This window comes from Polypterus senegalus, chromosome 17 (genome assembly GCF_016835505.1).
Source record: "Polypterus senegalus isolate Bchr_013 chromosome 17, ASM1683550v1, whole genome shotgun sequence".
NCBI lineage: Eukaryota > Metazoa > Chordata > Cladistia > Polypteriformes > Polypteridae > Polypterus > Polypterus senegalus.
The window spans coordinates 63094111-63114503 of NC_053170.1; the positions used below are offsets into that span (position 1 = coordinate 63094111).

General features: G+C 36.6%; 1 protein-coding gene across 3 annotated transcripts in view; it reads left to right on the forward strand.

The window, feature by feature from the left end:
* rnf213a (ring finger protein 213a) overlaps window positions 1-20393 on the forward strand; it is a 377172-nt gene that overhangs the window by 151353 nt on the left and 205426 nt on the right. For all 3 annotated transcript variants that reach the window (XM_039739973.1, XM_039739975.1, XM_039739974.1), the window contains 7 exons: window positions 2881-3070; window positions 6111-6284; window positions 7711-7860; window positions 8154-8773; window positions 8895-9054; window positions 17575-17792; window positions 18709-18846. In XM_039739973.1, coding sequence (XP_039595907.1) covers window positions 2881-3070; window positions 6111-6284; window positions 7711-7860; window positions 8154-8773; window positions 8895-9054; window positions 17575-17792; window positions 18709-18846 — 1650 coding nt within the window. The remainder of the gene's footprint in view (window positions 1-2880; window positions 3071-6110; window positions 6285-7710; window positions 7861-8153; window positions 8774-8894; window positions 9055-17574; window positions 17793-18708; window positions 18847-20393) is intronic.

Here is a 20393-nt window from a genome sequence, read left to right on the forward strand (position 1 = left end):
ATTATTCTTTCTTCTCTTCATTTATTTACACAAAGTATAGTATAATAAAGATGAGGAAACTCCCATTTGTTGATGATGCATACCACAATGCTTAACTTTATACTTTAGAACTTTATAAACCAGAGGTCTGAAGCTCGCTTGTTTTGAGGTCATAGTTGGTTGCAGATTTCTGTGGATTCAGTTGTTCATGTTACTGCAGTGGGTCATTATACAGTCATATGAAAAAGTTTGGGAACCCCTCTCAACCTGCATAATAATTTACTGTACTTTCAACAAAAAAGATAACAGTGGTATATCTTTCATTTACTAGGAACATCTGAGTACTGGGGTGTTTTCCTAACAAAGATACTTAGTCAAATGTGAAAAACTGGCACCCTTGTAATTTTGCTGATTTGAATGCATGTAACTACTCAATACTGATTGCTTGCAACACCAAATTGGTTGGATTAGCTTGTTAAGCCTTGAACTTCATAAGAAAAGGTATTTAAGGTGGTCAATTGCAATCTGTGCTTCCCTTTGACTCTCCTCTGAAGAATGGCAGCATGAGATCCTCAAAGCAACTCGCAAAAGATTTGAAAACCAAGATTGTTCAGTATCATGATTTAGGGGAAGGCTACAAAAAACTATCAGTTTCAACTGTAAGGAATGTAATCAGGAAATTGAAGGCCTCAGGCACAGTTGCTGTTAAACCCAGGTCTGGCTGGCCATGTAATATACAGGAGCGGCATATGCGCAGGATTGTGAGAATGGTTACAGACAACCCACAGATCACCTCCAAAGACCTGCAAGAACATTTAGACAAGCCAGATTCATTTTGGAACAAAGTGCTTTGGACTGATGAGACAAAAATTTGAGTTATTTGGTCATAACAAAGTGCTTTGCATGGCGGAAGAAGAACACTGCATTCCAAGAAAACACCTGCTACCTATTGTCAAATTTGATGGAGGTTCCATCATGCTGTGGGGCTGTGTGGCTAGTTCAGGGACTGGGGCCCTTGTTAAAGTCGAGGGTCAGATGAATTCAACCCAGTATCAACAAATTCTTCATTCTTCAAGCACATTTCCTGTTAATCCAATAAACTTAAATGTCACTGCTGAAACACTACTGTTTCCATAAGGTATGTCATATATTAAAAGGAAGTTGCTACTTTGAAGGCTCAGCCATTGATAAACAAAAATCCAAAGAATTAAGAGGGGTTCCCAAACTTTTTCATATGACTGTATATCTGCTTCAAGCTCTTAATTTCCCATACTGCAAAATCCTCAGTTTCCAACTCTGGCATTCTTATTTCAGTTGAAATTTTCAGCTTTGTCTGTTGAACCAGTAATACAAGTTTCAATGCTTTGTCACAATTTAGGCCGAACATAGTTTCAGCAAACCTTTTAAAGCACTTGTTTACCTGCATACATGTTGTTGCTTGAAATGTGTCCCATTACAGTATGCTTCTTCCAAAAATATCTTGGGATGGCTTAGTCACCATACCACTTCTTCTGTATCTACAGGAGTACTCCTTTGCCCCTCAATGAGCTGTGTTCTTGTTAGATTTGTGTTCTGTATCATTTGTTAACTTTGGAGATTCATGCAAATTACTCATGCATTTTTATATATATTGATTTGTATAAACTGCTTTGTATAAAGGTGTTTGTTAAATAATAATTTTTAACCACTCAGAGTAAGTTCTAATACAAGTGCTTCCATCAGAAGTTATCAGAAGACTTCAAATATCCCAGTTTAGTTAAAGGAAGCACTGATACTGGTGTTATATTTTCCAGCACCTGGCAGCTACCAAAGATGAGACAATGTTTTTGACCATTTAGAAGTAAACATGCCACATAGTGTGAAGTTGGTATTTCTGAACTATTTCTTTGATTGTGGCAGTTTGTGGGCACAGGGAATCTTTCCTAAATGAAGCATGAATCCAGTTTCTCCAATCATCTGGAGGCTAGAGAGTGAGGTGAGGCTGAGGTGATTCAATTGACAGGCAGGTTTCGGGAGATGAGCTTACATTTGAAAACAAGTAACTTGGTTTTTGTCATTGGATAAAGATATACCTTCATTTTCATTAGTGACAATAAATGTTTCTAGGAGTGAGGTGTGAATATAAGACAACAGTTTGAAAATCCTACAATATTGTATAGACATGCGCAGATTAGTTTGATGCAGGATGAAGACATTCAGAATATTTCAGAAGTTTAGAAATTGAAATTTATTTAAAAATCAAGTTAGAATTATATCAATCCTAAATTATTTGAAAACATAAATTTTACAGATAACATATTTCTCAAGTTTACTAACAAATTACATTTTACCTTCACAGGCAGTATAGAGAGATAGAGAACGATACCACTTAATTGTTTAGATTTGCTTAATAACAAATATTGTTATATAATCCAATATTTTATCTTAAATACTGTCAACCATTGTGGCTTTAGAGGGGCAGAGTTTGAGACCATTGACATAAACTGTTTAGGCATCTGTTTATGTAAAACCATTGCAATTGTACAAGTGAACATGGCAAAAATAGACATTAAATTACAAACCACAGAATAGTTTAGGTGGGCAGTTCTCTTTGGAGATGTGATCTAAAATAGAATTAAAGTTTTTATAATATTGTTAAATTTGTTTTGAATCTGTGAATTTTGCTTTCCACACCATATGCCCTTTTTCTCAAAATATATGAAATAGGTATTCATTTTTAAGATTAGAATTTTTGCTATGGTCTGTTTTACATCTTTATTTTCAATTTGATTGAAGTTGGACAGAAGCATATTGTTTCTAAGGTTTTGTACATTGTTGAATTGGTCCATTTTTTAAAATTTAAGGTAAGTTGAAAATGCTGTTAAATATATACATAAACATATTTTTATTTTGTGTTATCAGGAAAAGTCTGAAGCAAAACTGTTTGATCTGATTAAGAAGCATGACCTGTACAAGTTTGGTGAACTAGTGTCCAAGATTATTGAAAAGTCATGGCCTAAAGACCATAATGGAAAGTTTCTTGATGGTTATGATGTGGTAGTTGAACATTTGCTTGGATGGTCTGCTGCGAAGAATGTTTTCCAGCTTCAAGGTATTTTTATAAAAATGTTTTATTTTTAAAGCAAATATTCAGGTAGGGCATTATAAAGCCCTTGAAAAACTAATCTATCCCTAATGCTTTTTTCATATAATTATTGTCCTGCAAATCTGATTTGACTAGGAGTTTTTATTTGTAAGTCAGTGTTTTTTTTCAGACTGCTGCCCCCCAGATTAAAAAAAATTAACTGTTAAAAATGTAATTAAATATCAACAACAGAAGGGGGGCATTTATCTTTATAGATTAATTGTGAGCAGGTGATCTACCCATATCCTACACAGATGGAAGACCATAAGCAAATTGGGTGAAATGGTAAGGTAGCCTTATGTTTACAATTTCACAGTTCTTCTTTTTTTAGCAAATGTTGTTTGTTTCTTTGATTTGGCAAGATTAACACTGTTTTGTTGATCACCTGGAAAAATTCTTACTTTAATACACCGATCAATCAGAACATTAGAACCATTTAGAGGTGAAGTGAATAACATTGACTTATCTTGTTACAATGACACTTGTTAAGAAGTGGGATATATTAGGCATCGAGTGAACAAACGGTTCCTGAAGGTGATGTGTTGGAAGCAAAAAATATGGGCAATCATAAGGATCTGAGTGATTTTTGACAAGGCCAACCTGTGATGGCTGGGTTACTGGGATAGATCATCTCCAAACCGGTTTTGTGGGGTGTTCCCGGTATGCAGTGGTTAGTACCTATCAAAAGTGGTCCAAGGAAGTTCAACCAGTGAACAGAAGGCAGAGTCGTGGATGCCTGAGGCTCATTGATGCAAGTGGGGAGTGAAGACTAGCTCGTCTGTTCCAATCCCATAGAAGAGCTACTATAGAACAGATTGCTAAAAATCTTAATTCTGTCAATGAGAGAAATGTCAATGTTAGACGCTTCTTTGCTACCGATATTCATATAAAAACATAAAGAATGATCTGTGGGATAACCTGTACGACCTCAGTCTGCTCAGCCCCCAGCATTGCCTGATACCAATGACCGAGGGAGAGGCACACGGAAGCAGTGCACGAGGAAGCGTAAAACGCGGGAAAGAAGCTGGAGTCCGTGCTAGGCTAAAAGCTAACTCTAGCCAACCGCCACTCTCATCCATATTACCTTCTAATGTCTGCTCCCTTGACAATAAGTTGGACTGCATTTGTCTCCAGCGAACTATCCAGCGTGAGTTTAGAGACTGTTGTGTCTTTGTTTTTATGGAGATGTGACTAAGCGACAGAGTTCCGGACGCTGCCATTCAGCTAGATGGGCTAGTCGCTTTTCGAGCCGGTAAGACTTGCAGTGGTGGATTGTGTGTTTATATCAACACGGAATGGTGCAGTAACTCTGTGCTTATTTCTAGCAATTGCTCACCGCTAGTGGAGTTTGTGATTGTTAAATGTAGAGCAGATTGTGAAATACTCAGACTGGCCCGTCTGGCACCAACAACCATGCCACGCTCAAAATTGCTTAAATCACCTTTCTTTCCCATTCTGACATTCAGTTTGGAGTTCAGGAGATTGTCTTGACCAGGACCACACCCCTAAATGCATTCAAGCAACTGCCATGTGATTGGTTGATTAGATAATTGCATTAATGAGAAATTGAACAGGTGTTCCTAATAATCATTTAGGTGAGTGTATATTCATATTACTTCTAGCAGACCAGTCAAACTCAACTAACAGGAATCCCCCGATCTACTCACCGCGACTCTATCCACTTGCCTGAAAATGCCCATTAAGTCGTGCCTCATATCGGCTAGGAGGAGGTCAGGGACTCCCACGCAGGAAATGCCCAAGGCAGGACAATCCTACATTTCACCGGAGCTGGACCCAACCCGGCCGGAATCTGCTCCACTACGGTCCTCTGGACGATCCTGCTTGAGGAGTCATCTGCCGTCTCCTGCCCCACGTTGGGCGCCAAAACTGTGGACGAAGATTTCAGACCAGACAGCAGGTGGAATTATAAAGCAGCTTTATTTTGCAGAGTCACAGTGAGAAGAGTTTCAGAAAAGCAGACAATCAAATATACATGACAGCGTCAGGGCTCTTCTGAACCCCTTCTGTTGGGTGGGGCAAGTTTTTATACCCCTAGAATGCGTGATTTAACATCATTATGAAATGTAACAGTCAACACTTTTATTATACACAATTCTTGAGCCACTTCAACGCCCCTTATGCAACTCAATTTCTTGGCCCCTTTTGTTATGGCGTTCAGATGTAAGCTAAGGAAAATGTGATAAGGCAGACTCGTGTGGAATGCTTAGACCTTGAGTCCTTTGCACAAATATTTTTCTGTTTGCTAAAACAAAGCATGCTTTTACATAGTTTAGTAAAGCTTACTTCTCAGACATGAATTAGTACAAGGGAACGAAGAGAACATCTTCCACAGCTTCTTGTTCAGATCTGTTTCCTACTCTATGCCCTGTGCTGCCAGGATAGGATCTGGACCTTTGTGACCCTGAACTGGATTGCAATAATTGGTTTTAAGGGATAATAATAAAGGCCTTTATTAAGTGCAGTCAACAAAGTAGAACCTCTGGAATTTGGTAAAATCCTGTGACTGTTGATTTTCTTTGATCAGATGAGGTGAAAATAGAGTGTTTGTATTGCACTACATACACCAGCGCTTTATAGAGTAATACCTCACATCGTTATGTCAGGGTAGTAGGTCTTTTAATGTTAGGTATACTTTATTATTCCAGAAGGAAATTTTTTTGCAGTTGGAAAAAACAAATGGTTGGAGATGTTTTGCCACCATTGTGACATTTCTAAGGTCAAAATTATACCCAAATATTTGTCACAGCCTGGTTTCTTCTACTTGAAAGAAACCTTGCTATGTGTTCCCCTTCTAGCAGGACAGTTTCTCCATACATGCAAGCAATTGACTAGCAAAAGAAATTGGTGGAATGTTTTTCATCAGTCACACATATCTGAGACTAATTGCATGGTATTGATAATGCTGGTTGATGTTTATTTATTTTTATTTTTTTGTTGTGTTACAATTGATCTTTTAGGTAATTGTATACATCTGCTTGCTCTACAGGTGCTGATGGGAAAATTATTGAAAAGCTAACAGACAATGCCAATGAGCTGATTGCTGTAGCAAATTCTGCCTTTACAGCCATAGCAGAGCAGTTCATTCAAGGCAATATTGAGATAAAGTATTTAAAGAAGATCCTAAAGAGAAAGGATGAATTTCTTGTTTTGGTTAAATTATGTAAGTATTTAAATTTTTTATTCAACTTAAACAAATATTCTACATTAAATTTTAACTAGATACTGCTGGGACTCCTTTTATTTTAGCCTTTTCGCCCATGTTCCGAAGAATTTACAAACATAATTAGCTTGTTTTTTTTTTTTAAGGCATATATGAGATTTTTTTTTTTTAATGTGCCATTAAATGTTGGCTATTCTTTAACAATTGTCTACAACATTTGGACATTTTACACATGGTGGGTGATATGTGTGTTCATTTTTTTTTAATTTGATATACTTTAATCCCTGAAAGGAAACTGCCTTTTCACATGACCATTGGAATTCAGAGGGCAGAGTCAGCCATTGTACAGTGTCCCTTTTAGGTTAAAGGCCTTGGTCAAGAGCCCAAAAAAGTAGGATCCCTTCTGGCAGGAACCTTCCAGATACCAGCTGAGATCCTTAGCCTTAGCCTTAGAGCCAGAGAGATGGATTCTTGTGGCTTCTTTGGTCATTTGGTAATGGCTGGTGTGAATGCCGAAGTCAATAAAACAACGGGAGACTAAAACCAATTTAAAATAAAAAGCAATTTCTTTATTCTTGGTGAGTTAAAAAGACTGAGAGACTGCCCCAACCCACCACCCAGACCCCCCACCCCCCCGCTCAGTCAACTGATTTGGGTTCAGACAGACTACTCTCAAAAGAAAGCTTGTTCATAAGCCAAAAAGAGAAAAAAACATCACAGTTCATTTTGAGGTCATACCTAGATTGCTGTAAATTACGGCTACATCCTGATTTATTACATACAGGAGTATACCAAAGTAAAGAATTACCAGGCACTCGCATTTCTAAGGAATACACCCTTCTCAGTATACCCACACAAGACTAATTTAAACAGTTTCTTGTAGTTCATTACATTAGTTATAAAGAGATTACATTCTTCTAGTGTTAGTATCTTCATTACATTATAATTGTTTGATTAGATTAATAATCCTTATTTATTAATTCATAAATTACATTTTATCTTATATTTTTAAGCAAGAGTGAAGAAAATTATCACATTGATTTATAATATCACAGGGTGTTCTATTAGTATCAAGAGGTCAGCATTTTCTCATAAAAGAATGCAAGCCAGTCTCATATTCTGTGCATAAACTTAATTCCTTTTCTACCTACAGTAAATGAAGATTAAATCATATGGAAGTAAAACATCATATAGCTCTCTGCAGCATGATTAATACAAAATATAGTCCTTGAGTTAAATACTTATAATCATTACAGTTAATAACGTTTTTTCTTCCTCACTGGTTTACTCCTGTTAGTACAAGTTTATATGCATATAACCTTGAATATATGAATAGATAATAGATAGATAATACAACTACAGTCTAAGGTCCATTATAGTTGCTTAAATAAATATCACTTTTAACATTCATTTTATATTTCCACAGGCCATACTGAAAATAAAAGATGCAAAGGTGAAAACATTATGAAGAAAATTCTTAAATGGCGTGAGAATGAACTTTGTGCTGTCTTGCATGAAAAAGAATTGGTGACCAGCTTTCTTACAATGTGTAGGAAAATCAATGAATATGTGAAAGGTATTTTTTTAAATTAAATTTGATGCTGATGGTTATTTTGAGATGATTTTGTTAAATAAATTAATATATTTTAAACTTAGATATATCATATAGGTTAAGGTCAGGAGCAGTGGGAATGCATGTTTTGTTTTTTTTCTTATTAGGTGTACCCTGCCTTAATATTACTTGCCATAATTTAAACATGATGTTCCGTAAAAGCTATATTTGGCTGAAATGAGAGTTCACATTGTTCAATTAATATTGTATATTTACTATGTTTTATTTAATGTTATTATTGAAAACACTTTCTACAGTGGTCATAGAATTTCTTGAAGAAAAGGCTCGTCAAAATATTGATGCAAAAAAACTAGATGAAGCAGTTGAAGTACTTCTACCGGATGACTGTATTTACACTGAAAGTCCAGGAACTGTTTCTTACTTTAATTTGAATGATGAAATTAGAGACATGGCTGAAAAAATCAACACTTTCAAAGACTGTCATATCTTTCAAATATTTTGGGAGAAAAAAGCAAAATCCTTGGCAGTAATAGATACCAACACAAATGAGATTTTTCCTGACCCAGATTTGAGTATCACTACTGCAGAAGAGGTATTAGACATCATTTTTGAACCTTGTTTTGATGAATACTGCTGCATTTTTGAACGAATTAAAAATGCATCTATCACATTGGAGGAAGTGGATACAGTATTTAAAGACTATAAAGATTTATATGAAAATCTTACTAAAGATCTTCAGATTATGAGCAGACTAGAAAAAGACAGCAACATGATGTGGGTTACTAATCGAGTTCGACAAATCCAGCAGTATCACCAGTTGCATCTTGCAGTGGAATCAGCTAATGTCATTCTTGAGGTAAAAGATGCACTTGGACTCGGTGGAAATTTTAAAATACTACAGACACTTTTGAATGTGGTAAGTCACAAATTTGGAATTTTTAACTCTAAAATGTTGTTACTATGTGTAAGTTAGATTATCAAAAAATATGCAAGTTATTATTTTTAGGGATGTGCTCTTTTCCTTTTTCTCTTCCCAGACTCGGGAAGACTTCAAAAAAGATACCCTTGATCGCATTGATAATGAGCTTATTAAGGCTAAAGAAATATTAGAAGACATTACAGACACACGGCGAAAGTGTTTACTTGAATTGGGAAATAGAAAAAACTTAATTAACTGGGTAAAAGAGTCTCTTGAAGGTGAGGTTTCATGTATTACTCTTATTGTTATTTTTAAAATTCTTTAACGGCTACTACTATATATAAATTAGGATCTGAACTTTGTTTTTGACAGGGTGGAGATTCTATCACATGTAATAAAAAATGCGAAAGGACTAGGAGAATCAATATCAGCATGGGATTTAGCAAAAGTTTTATTTTCATTCAGCTTATGGGAGTACATCAAGGAAATGTTACAGCTTTAGAAAAGGTCTACTTAGCCACTAAGTATTGTTACCATTATTAAGAGAATCATGTAATACTAAATCACAGCTATGTATTATTTAGCCAGTCATGTATTTTGTAGACTAGGTGTGTAAATGTCTGTATCAACCCTCATCTCTCTCAGGCAGACTGGTATGGCATGTTAAAAGAGGTTATCTTCTGCAGAAATAAAAAGTCTGATTCAGGGGCTCTACTATTTTTTTATGTCTAGATTGTTTCACTGCATATTAACCTTATTTTCTCTGCTTGTACTTAAGATATCATTCTTTCAGTCGGACCCAGAGCTAGTGATCATAGTAGAGAGGGTATAGAGTGTGTGGTAAATTGAAAGCTTGCCCTGAATGACATAAATCTCACTTCATTACAAAACATTTGCAAATTGTTACTGCTGCACCAGTCTCTTGAGCAGTGTCATAATCACCCAAGATATCGAGCTCCTACACTTGGAGCAAATGCTCACCTCTTTCCTGAACAGAACAGGCCACCTTGACTTCAGATCTAGGGTTAATCAAGGAAAAAGAAGTCTTTGTCACAAACATTATGGTGGGCAGTATTTACTACACACATTTGTTGGTACCCCTCCACAAAAAAAGAAGAATCCACAATTGTCTGTGAAATAACATAAAACTAATTAAAGTAATTGATAACCAACATTGTTTATTCCATATTCAGCAAAAAGCAGGCTTTGCTTTAGAGTTTTCATTGAACGGAATATTACATATAATAACATAAATGAAAATGGCTTGGTCAAAAATGATAGGATCCTTAACCTAATATTTTCTTTCATAGCCTTTAGAGGCAATCACTGCAAACAAATAATTCCTGTCAACAGGTAGTTGGCCCACTCTTCCTGAGCAAATTTCTCCAGCTGTGTAAGGTTTGACTTGCTTCAGTTCTTTCCATAGAAGTTTGATAGGATTTGAATCAGGGTTCAAAGAATACCACTACAGAATAGTACAATGTTTTGTTCTTAGCTATTCTTCAGTGCTTTTAGCTGTGTGTTTGGCTCATTATCCTGTTGGAGGATCTGTGACCTGCAGCTGAGACAGAGCTTTCTGATAATGGGTAGTATATTTTGCTGCAGAATGTCTTGATAATCTTGAGATTTCATTGTTCCCTGAAATAAATTTAAAGCATCCCTTTCCAGATCCACGAAGCAACCCAAAAATATAATTGAGCCTCTTACATGTTTCATAGTAGGTATGGCTGTTCTTTTCTTTGAAACCCTCAATTATTTTCTGTATAATAGAGCTAATGTAAAAGGCTTCAATTTTATTTCATCTTTTCAAAAGATTCTCCCAGAAGCATTGGGGCTTGTGAATATGCATTTTAGCAAATTCCACTCTTGCTTTTTTATGTTTTTCTTTCAACAGTGGAGTCCTCCATTCAGTACACTGTCACTCAAAAGCAATGGGTAGTGCGATCAGACACTGAAGGACCTTGACCTTGGAGTTTAGCTTGTGTCTCTTTGGAAGTTGCCCTTGGCTAGTTTATCTGGCATTCTCACCATCCTTCTGCTCATTCTGGGGTCAATGTTCCCACCATGTTTTAGGGAATGTTGGCTTTAGTCCTATGGCTCTAAAACTATAATATTTGCAACTGTTGTCATAGGAACATCAAGAAGCTTGGAGGTGGTGTTATATTCTGTGTGTGTCTATAATTTTCTTTCTGATCTCCTCAGACAACTCTCTCCTTTGCTTTATTTGGTCCATGTTCAGTATAGGGCACTTAATAATACCAAACCGTAGACTGCCTACTTTTCTCCATTTACATAGGCTGAACTTCTTATAGTACTTTGTTTAAATTACCTGACATCTCTACATTTAATTTTTTTTCCTGACGATTTCAATAGTTTCTAGGACCCCAGGCTTTTTACAGCATGAGCTTACACAGCTAGTAATAATATAAAAACCACAATACCATCGCTACGGCCTTTAAACCCAAACTTTAACAGGTTATGGTATTAAAAAAAGAGTAATGGGATGATTGTAATTGCCAGTTATATTATATTATATTATAGTATTATAAAATACTTTGTATCTTGTATGTAGTGCACTTTTAACACTAGAATTACCAGAGCCTACGAAAAAACTTGTAGATCCGTCCCACCTTAAATCGCTTCTCACCTCTCCGTTAGGGTCTTTTGTCCTTTTAAATGTGTTGATAAGCCGCAAACAGCAAGCAGTCTGCTGTCACATCTCCCACCGACGCACAGTTTTCTCAGCTCAAGTCTGTTTACCTGCGTGTCAGTTGCTTGGAGTTGTATAGAGTGAGAAGTCAAGCAAAATTACACCTTTTATAAATACTATATTGTTACTTGGAGCACATGCATTTCATGTGTGTTTCGTGTCTACAACAATCTATGTACAGAAAACACATTGTTTAAACAGAAACGTTTTTCATGTTTTAGTAATAATTGACAAAATGTAGACATGAAGTGTATAATGTGTTAAGCCTGATTTCCAAATATCAGATAAACACTTTCACAAAAGGTACAAATATAACAGAACAAGTGCACTTCTTTTCAAAAATATAACTGCAGAAAAAAAACACGTGTTAGGATGCAACATTAACACAAATTTACTATGACTTCTTTTGACGCAATGGAATCAGCTGTTGACTGGTAATCAAAACTTCACGGGTTCGATTCCCAGCAAGTCCGTTTTGAGAAGTGAGCTGCTTTTATTCTTATTTTAGAATAAAAACGTACATTTGATTTCAGTCAATGTGTAACAGTCGGTGTAAATGTATGATACTTGCAAAGGTTAGCTTTGTTTTTTTTTTTTTTTTTAATTCAGTTTCATTCTCTCAGTCATGTTCATGCTCCTACCCAAACATCGGACACTGCTGCTTTCACATAAAGACGCGCTATAGCTCGCATGTTATTTATTTGGATCACATAAAGACGTGCTATAGCTCGCATGTTATTTATTTGGATCACATAAAGACGCACTATAGCTTGCATGTAACCGCGCCAGCATAAATTCACACCCGATCTGACGCTGTTTATTTTCAAATAATATTACATTAGTGCGATGATGTTTTCACGTATGTTGTCTCTTTCTTTCAGGTGTGTAATAGAAATCACTGCATAAAGAGAAGTGTGTACATTGTAACAGCTACACACGTTGTAAATGTAGGAAGGACGATCCTTGCGTGTGTGTGTGAACTGTTAACATTTGAATCTGATTATTGCATATAGTGCTGAAGTTACTGCTCTGTGCTATTCTTTCCCCTGCATGTCCTGGAGTACAAAAGAAACGGCATACAGCAACATGTGGGGACTGGAAAGATTGGGGAAAAAAAAAAACACACGGCCACTGATTATAAACTGCAAGATGTTATGCGAATGAATATGAATAATGTTGCATCCGTGCCACAAAGTTTTCCGAAATGTACTATACAGGTCATAAAACAAATAATTCCAAATATCATATATACCTTTGTCTCCTTTTTTTTTTTTTTAATAAATATATCATAGACTATAAGGTGCATACTAATTCAGCGTGAGCAGGAACACTCAGTAAAACTGAATTAAAAAAAAATCAAGTTACGGTGAGTTACGAAGAAGGCAACTTTTAGTCCTCTAGATGAGAGAATGTCCAGTTCCATTGTCTTAAAACACCACTCACATCTCCAGTTAATCCCAGTTTCAAATAAAAACTAACAGCGTCAGATCCCTGGGTGGTGAGGCGGTAGTATGTATCGTGATTTACAGAGTATAAAAGTGAAAAAAAAAAACCTGGTAAGTCCTATAAATGTGCACTGTGTTTTACAGACGCAAACCAAGTGTATGTGTGTACTGTATAATATTAACAATAAGAGCAGCTCACTACTGAAAACGGCAAATATAGGAGTGAGTCAGGATCGAACCGGGGACTGTTGATTACAATCAGCCAATCTTGCCGCTATGCCATGGAAGATGTTGTCTTTTCCTTGAATCTTTTGTGAAAGTGTTTACTTGATCTTCATAATCATATAGTTTATGCCTACATTTTGTTATGTACTGTACTACTAAAATATGAAAAATGTTTCAGTTTTAAAAATGTGTTTACACAGATTACTGTAGAAAAACGGAGCACACATGAAATGCGTGTGCTCCAAACAACGATCTATTATTTCCACTGTAAAACTCCACTTCACTCCCAGATAATCAATCAAGGCATGAGCTGGGAGAAGTTCATGCACATTCTAAGTCGGTGGGGGTATGGAATAGCCGGCTGCTTGCAGCTTGTCTTTATCGGCACATTTAGAGGACAAAAGACGCTGGCAGATAGGTGCGAACGGATTTAAGGTAGGCCGGATCTACGAGTTTTTTCGTAGACTCTGGTAATTCTAGTGTTAATCAAGATGGAGAATATACTGCCATTTATTTTTTAACCCAGAGCTTGACTTTAGGAATTCTAGTACTGTGTAAAACAAGTGAATTGAACAACAGATTTCACTGGTGCTAATGTAGTTAGAAAGGGTTCTCTATTATAAACCTTTTAGCATTAACATATGAGAAATTACGGATAAGCTAATAGAATTTACTATACAGTGGAACCTCGGGTCACGACTATAATTCGTTCCAAAACTCTGGTCGCAACCCGATTTGGTTGTGACCTGAAGTAATTTCCCCCATAGGATTGTATGTAAATACAATTAATCCGTTCCGGACCGTACAAGCTGTATGTAAGTATATATTTTTTAAAGATTTTTAAGCACAAAAATAGTTAATTATACCATAGAATGCACAGTATAATAGTAAACTAAATGTAATAACACTGAGAAAACCTTGAACAGAGAAAAGTAACATTGCAGGAGTTCACGATATAGCCTTACGAACTGATCGGTGTAAACACTTTTCTTTAATGAGTGTTAAGCACAGAGAAAAAAATGAACATTTGAAAAATCCGTAATTTATACAAAAACTAACCATAAACAACCAAGAAAACTAACCTTGCATGAGTCGAGTTCTGGCATGAAGGAAGTGAGGAGGAACTGGTTGGAGAGGTGATTACAGTTTTGAGGTAAAGTCCCTCTGCACGTCTGACTGAGAACAATGTACTGTAAAGGGAGAGACTGAACACGTGCGTAAATCACTGGCACGTACAAACTGGAAGGAAACAAAATAGAGCACAAAGATTTTACAATGAATGCACAGGGAGAGACTGGACACGTGCGGAAATCATCGACGCGTACAAACTGGAAGGGAAACTGGCTTGTTCGTCACCCGAGTGTGTGGTCGGAAACAGATGCAAAAGTTTGGCAAACTTTTTGGTCGTAACCCGATTTGTACGTGTTCCGAGACGTTCGTGACCCAAGGTTCCACTGTATGTGAGTAATACACTAAAAATCAGTAATTTCCAGCATTAATAGCCATTTTACACACTTGCAGTGCATTGGCTTTATTTTTATATCAGTTTAATTGTATCTTAATAAAAAGGTATCAATTTTTATCAAAAAAATGAAAATATCTGGGTGTTCCCAAACATTTGACGGATACTGTTTATTGGTTAAATTACTAACAAAGGAGTCTGAAGCTCTGTATATCGACTCCACAGCCCTGAACAGAAAACACCCTATTTTCATTTTTAAAAATGAGGATTACTACTTCAGTCTACAACACTAAAAAGGTATGTTAGCCAAAACACCCCCAAAATGTCCATTGCTTTCAGCATTTATGTTAGAACCTTGACCATCCCTGTAACCTTGTTAATCACTATATTGACCTCGGCCACTGAGAGAAACCCAATCCCAACCAATGTTTTTTTTGCAGTACCACCTCTAAAAGAAGTGTACCCAGGTTTTAAGGAATAATAAGGAGTGCTTGGACTTTTGGTCAATGTTTCTCCACCATGCTGAGAATAGGGTTTTCACAGTCATTAAATTTTAGATGACAATTAATTGTCATACAAATAATTGTGATTAATGATTTACTTGTCTCTTTCTGTTCATTTTATGTCATGAATATAGAGAAAGTCTAATACAATTGCAGTCAGAAATATTCAATCCCCTCACCTCAAAAGACATTATAATGATATGAATCAAGGTTAATGAAAATATGTGACAAAAACCCTGATTAAACAACAAAAAATATTTGACACATTTTTAGAGTTATTTTGAGAACATAAATTGATTTTAAGTTTGAGTTCAAATGAAAAATGTAAATCTCTTCATAAATGTGCATGTCTACTATTATTCAGTCCCCAGCTTCACTACTTTGTGGTGCATCCATTAATCTTTTTAACTTCTAATAACTATTTTGGCAAGTGCTGGCAAGCTTATTACATCTCTCTGTTGGAATCTTTGTCCATTTCTTTACATGCAAAGCCTCCAGCTCATTGATGTTTGATGGCTTCTGTGCTGCAACTATCTTCTTTAAATCCCACAAAAGATTGGGATTGAGAAGGCCACTCCAGGACATTCCAGGATCTATTTCTCAACCAAGCTTTGGTTAAGCTGGAGGTGTGCTTTTCATCATTGTCTTGCTGGAAAGTCCAGTGATTACCAAGATTCAATTTCTGAAGAGAAGGCCTCACATTTCTGCAGGAGAATAACATCCCCACATCATCAATGACCCACTTCCATTTTTAACTGTGGGTATGGTATTCTTTTGGTAGAAAGCCTGGCCTTTTTCTTGCCAGATATACCACTGGTCCATGTTTCAAAACAGTCCCAATTTAGTTTCATCAGTCCACGGAACTGTTTCCTAAACTCTGCAGGCCTATCAAAATTTAATCTTGCATATTCTAGCTGACCTTTGATGTTCTTTATGGTCAAGAGTGGAGTGCATCTTGGAGTGCTGCTGTGAAGTCCTTGTTTATTCAGTGCTCGTCTGTAATAGTTTCATGCTACATATACACTTCATGAAGAAGAGCACTGGAACATTTAAATTGCATTTCTGTTTGCCTATTAGCCTTTGTAAACAAGAATTGTACAAGGCAGATATGACATAAAAAACAGAATTAACAAACAGTACCATAAACATTAACAAACAAGGTACCATTAAATAAGCAATGTACCATGACCAAAAGAGGCCATTTCCCTGTCATCCACATCCAATCATGCTCCTCACTGGCTAGGCAAAGAACTTTAATATATATACCTTGTCTGTCTTAAGGTATCATCCCATTGGGGTAACAAAGTTGACAGCCATACTGAACATTCTCTCAGAGGCATTACTTGTTGCACAAATGCACATGAATTTTCTTGCTAACTTTACCATTAAAAGGGAGCCTTGCCTGGTTGTCATGCCACCACAGCAGAGCATCCACAGAGGAATCCAATGCCTTGTCCTGCAGGTACTGTGTCAGTTCACTATCAGCCTGAATTCTTTGGCACAGCATGGGTATCAATTGGGGTTCTTTTGTTCTGCAACTGTTCACACGGCCTCCTCTTTTTGGGTGCAGGAGATGAACATCCATCAGCTCTCACCTCAGTTACTGTTGCCTCCTTCCTTTCCTGTCACTGTCATCTTCCTTAAAAGCTGGTTCTTAGTATCATTTACAACCAGTGCATCTCCAATGTTGCCTAATACCTTTGATAAAGCAGGATGGCCTTGCTGAGGAGCTGCTCTGTTCTTTTCATCAAGAACACAGCACATTTTCTTGATGTTAGCTGTAAGTGTAGTGTCCTTGGGGTCTGGGGATAAGATTCCTTCCTTTAGAAGGACATTGTGTTGCAAATTATCCACTCATAGCCATTAAACCATATCAGAAGAAGCTCAATGAAATGAAATCAGTGCTGGGAGTAGTACATTAAAAGTAAGGCAGGTAATGTAGTTAGATTTCTTTTTAAAGTAACAAGTAATTTAAGGCTATACTTAAATTCTTAAGGTAAAAATACCTGTGTTACTTTAAAAACAAAAAAGCAACTAATTTGCTACTATTTTACTATAGAAGATGATTTCCAACACTACCCCCAAAAAGATATTTGTGTTATTGAGTTGTTTTTTAAGTCTCTAAATGGTGGTCCAATGATAAGGTCAGTTGGCCACGGTGGACAGGAAATAATAGAATAAGGAGCCTGCCACCTCATATAGGAGAGTCATAGTCAGGGCAACACTAGGAGGAGGGAAGGAAGAACTTGTTCTCAGCTACATTATGATACTTCTATGCCTTCTATTTTTTGCCAGACACTTTTTTTAATTACATATGCTGAATTTTGTGTTTTTGAGCAGAGTACTTGTCTTGTACTCCAATATAAAGGTAGGTGATGATAAAATATAAATACCAGTGGGTAGTACCAGCTTTGTTTTTTGTATACATAATTTAATGTTAATATTCTTCTCAGATATCAATGAGCTGAAAGTTTTTGTGGATTTGGCATCCATCTCTGCTGGAGAGAATGACCTTGATGTGGATCGTGTGGCTTGCTTTCATGATGCTGTTCTTGGATACTCATCCATGCTTTATGACTTGAAACCAGATGCTGGTTTTAATGTGTTTATGGAATCTTTAAAAAAGTTGTGGAAAGCACTAGAAAGTGATCCAGATCTTCCAAAGAAGCTGGTAAATATGATATTGTAAAAGATTCTATGTTTAAGTATTTTGTCTCTCTTTTTTTTGAAAGTGGGATAACCCTATTAAAATTAATGCTACTAGAGTATTACAGCTATTTAGAAAAAGTCATATTTATGCTAATGAACTGTAGTTCATGTTCTTAAACAGTCCTGTGTCATATGTTGGTTTCATTTTGATTCAGGAAACAAAGTAAACATATCAGGCAGTTATTTTTCACTGTATTATGGCTTGTCATTTGTGGTGTAGACTTTTTTTAGTTAATGACATCTTTATCAGATTATTATGAACATATTTAACATTTTTGTAATAGCCTATATAGTAAGTTTTCATTTGTTATTAAAATTGTCTAACATCAATTCAGAGAGATTATATTTCTTTAGAGCCTGTTTTAAGTTTTTCATTGTATGGCAGTGCACTTTATAGTACCATCCATCCATCCATTTTCCAGCCCGCTGAATCTGAACACAGGGTCACGGAAAGCCTGCTGGAGCCAATCCCAGCCAACACAGGGCAGGAACCAATCCTGGGCAGGGTGCCAACCCACCACAGGACACACACAAACACACCCACACACCAGGGCCAATTTAGAATCACCAATCCACCTGACCTGCATGTCTTTGGATTGTGGGAGGAAACCCGGGAAGCGAACCTGGGTCTCCTAACTGCGAGGCAGCAGCGCTACCACTGCGCCACCGTGCCCACCATTATAGTACCATTACAGAGTAATTGCAGAGCTGATTTTTTCAAGTTCATATTTATTAAATCTTTGGAGAGTTACATCTATAGATTATTTAATAAAATGCTTTAAGGTTTTCTTTGATTTTTATCTTTAATAAGGTTGGTGGCTTTGCTTTATTTAAAGGTAGAACTGCTTCTGTTGATCTCAATTTTATTTCTATTTCAGCGTGACACAGCCCGTCATCTAGAATGGTTGAAGTCTGTAAAGGACAGCCATGGATCTGTGGAGTTATCCTCATTGTCTTTGGCTACAGCTATTAATAATAAAGGCATCTATATCATCCGATCGCAACAACATAAAAAGGTTAAAAGAAAAAAATAAAGTTCTGTATAAATGTGAAAGCCTTATGATATTTTTCTTACTTTTTTTACTGGTTATTGGTTAACCTTTCTTATTCCCAGCAAACCAAGAAAGTGAAGATCCAACTGGATTAATTTTTGGTAGCTTTGATCAACTTTGGTCTTGAAAGCAGTAAATATAAAACACTTTTTTTCTTTTTCTAAAAATGGTGTAGTATATTCTATTTTTTGTTGCATAGAAACATTATTCACTATGAAAGTAGGTGTTTATCTTTATTTTCAACAAATTGGTATTTTTGTTGTCTCTTGATAAACACATGTTGAGAGTAAAAGTCATCATCAACATACATAAGAGCAAAAAGGTTGGAAAAGATAGGTACAAAGCTATGTGATCTACTCTAATACTAATCTAAGTTGTTCCAAATTAAATTGCTGTAAAGCCGTGGAATTATTTTATCTTTACATTTTGTCTTTGAGTATAGCCAATGAAAAAAACAATAAAATCCAGAATAAATTCCAGTACTTTTTTTTTGTTGTCACTATACTTGGTGTGCATATAGCAAAACATGTAGAAATTTACTAATTATGTGAACCTATATTTTCTTCTTCTTTTACCTGCTCCTGTTACGGGTCACCACCTGTCCTCTCCATCTAGCTCACCATATCCATAATCCTTCTCTTAGGCTTTCTTCTTTTCCTCTTACTTGGGAGCTCCATCTTTAACACCTTCCTCCCAATATTCCCAGCATCTCTCCTTTACTGATGTCCAAACCAACTCAATCTCGCCTCTCTGACTTTGTTTCCCAACTGTCCATCCTGACCCTCTAATGTACTCATTTCTAATCCTGTCCATCCTTATCATACCCAATGCACATCTTAACATACTTAACTCTGCCACCACCAGCTGTCTCCTGTTTTTTGATCAGTGCAACTGTCTCCAACCTATATAACATAGCTGGTCTCACTACAATCTTGTAGACCTTCCCTTTCACTTTTTCTGGTACACACTGTCACAAATCACTCGACACTCTTCTTCACCCACTTCAACCCTCCTGCACTCTCTTCTTTATCTGTCTTCCATATTTGCCGTTACTCTGTACTGTTGATCCCATTCCTCTTATTTCACTCTCATTTACATACATTTATTCTGTCTTGTTCCTACTGACCTTCATTCCTCTCCGCTTTAGAGCATATCTCAGCCTCTCTAGGGTCTCCTCAATCTGCTCCCTACTATCGCGACAGATCACAATGTCATCAACAAACATCATAGTCCATGGGGACTCCTGTCTAATCTTGTCTGTCAACCTGTCCATTACAATTGCAAATAAGAGAGGTCTCAGAGCTGATCCCTGGTGTAGTCCCACCTCTACCCTGAATGCATCAGTCACTCCTACTGCAGACCTCACCACTATCAATCTTTCCTATTACATATCCTGTACCACTCTTACATACTTCTCTGACACTCCAAACTTCCTCATACAGTACCACAACTCCTCTCTAGGCACCCTGCCATATACCTTCTCTAAGTCCACATACACACGATGCAACTCC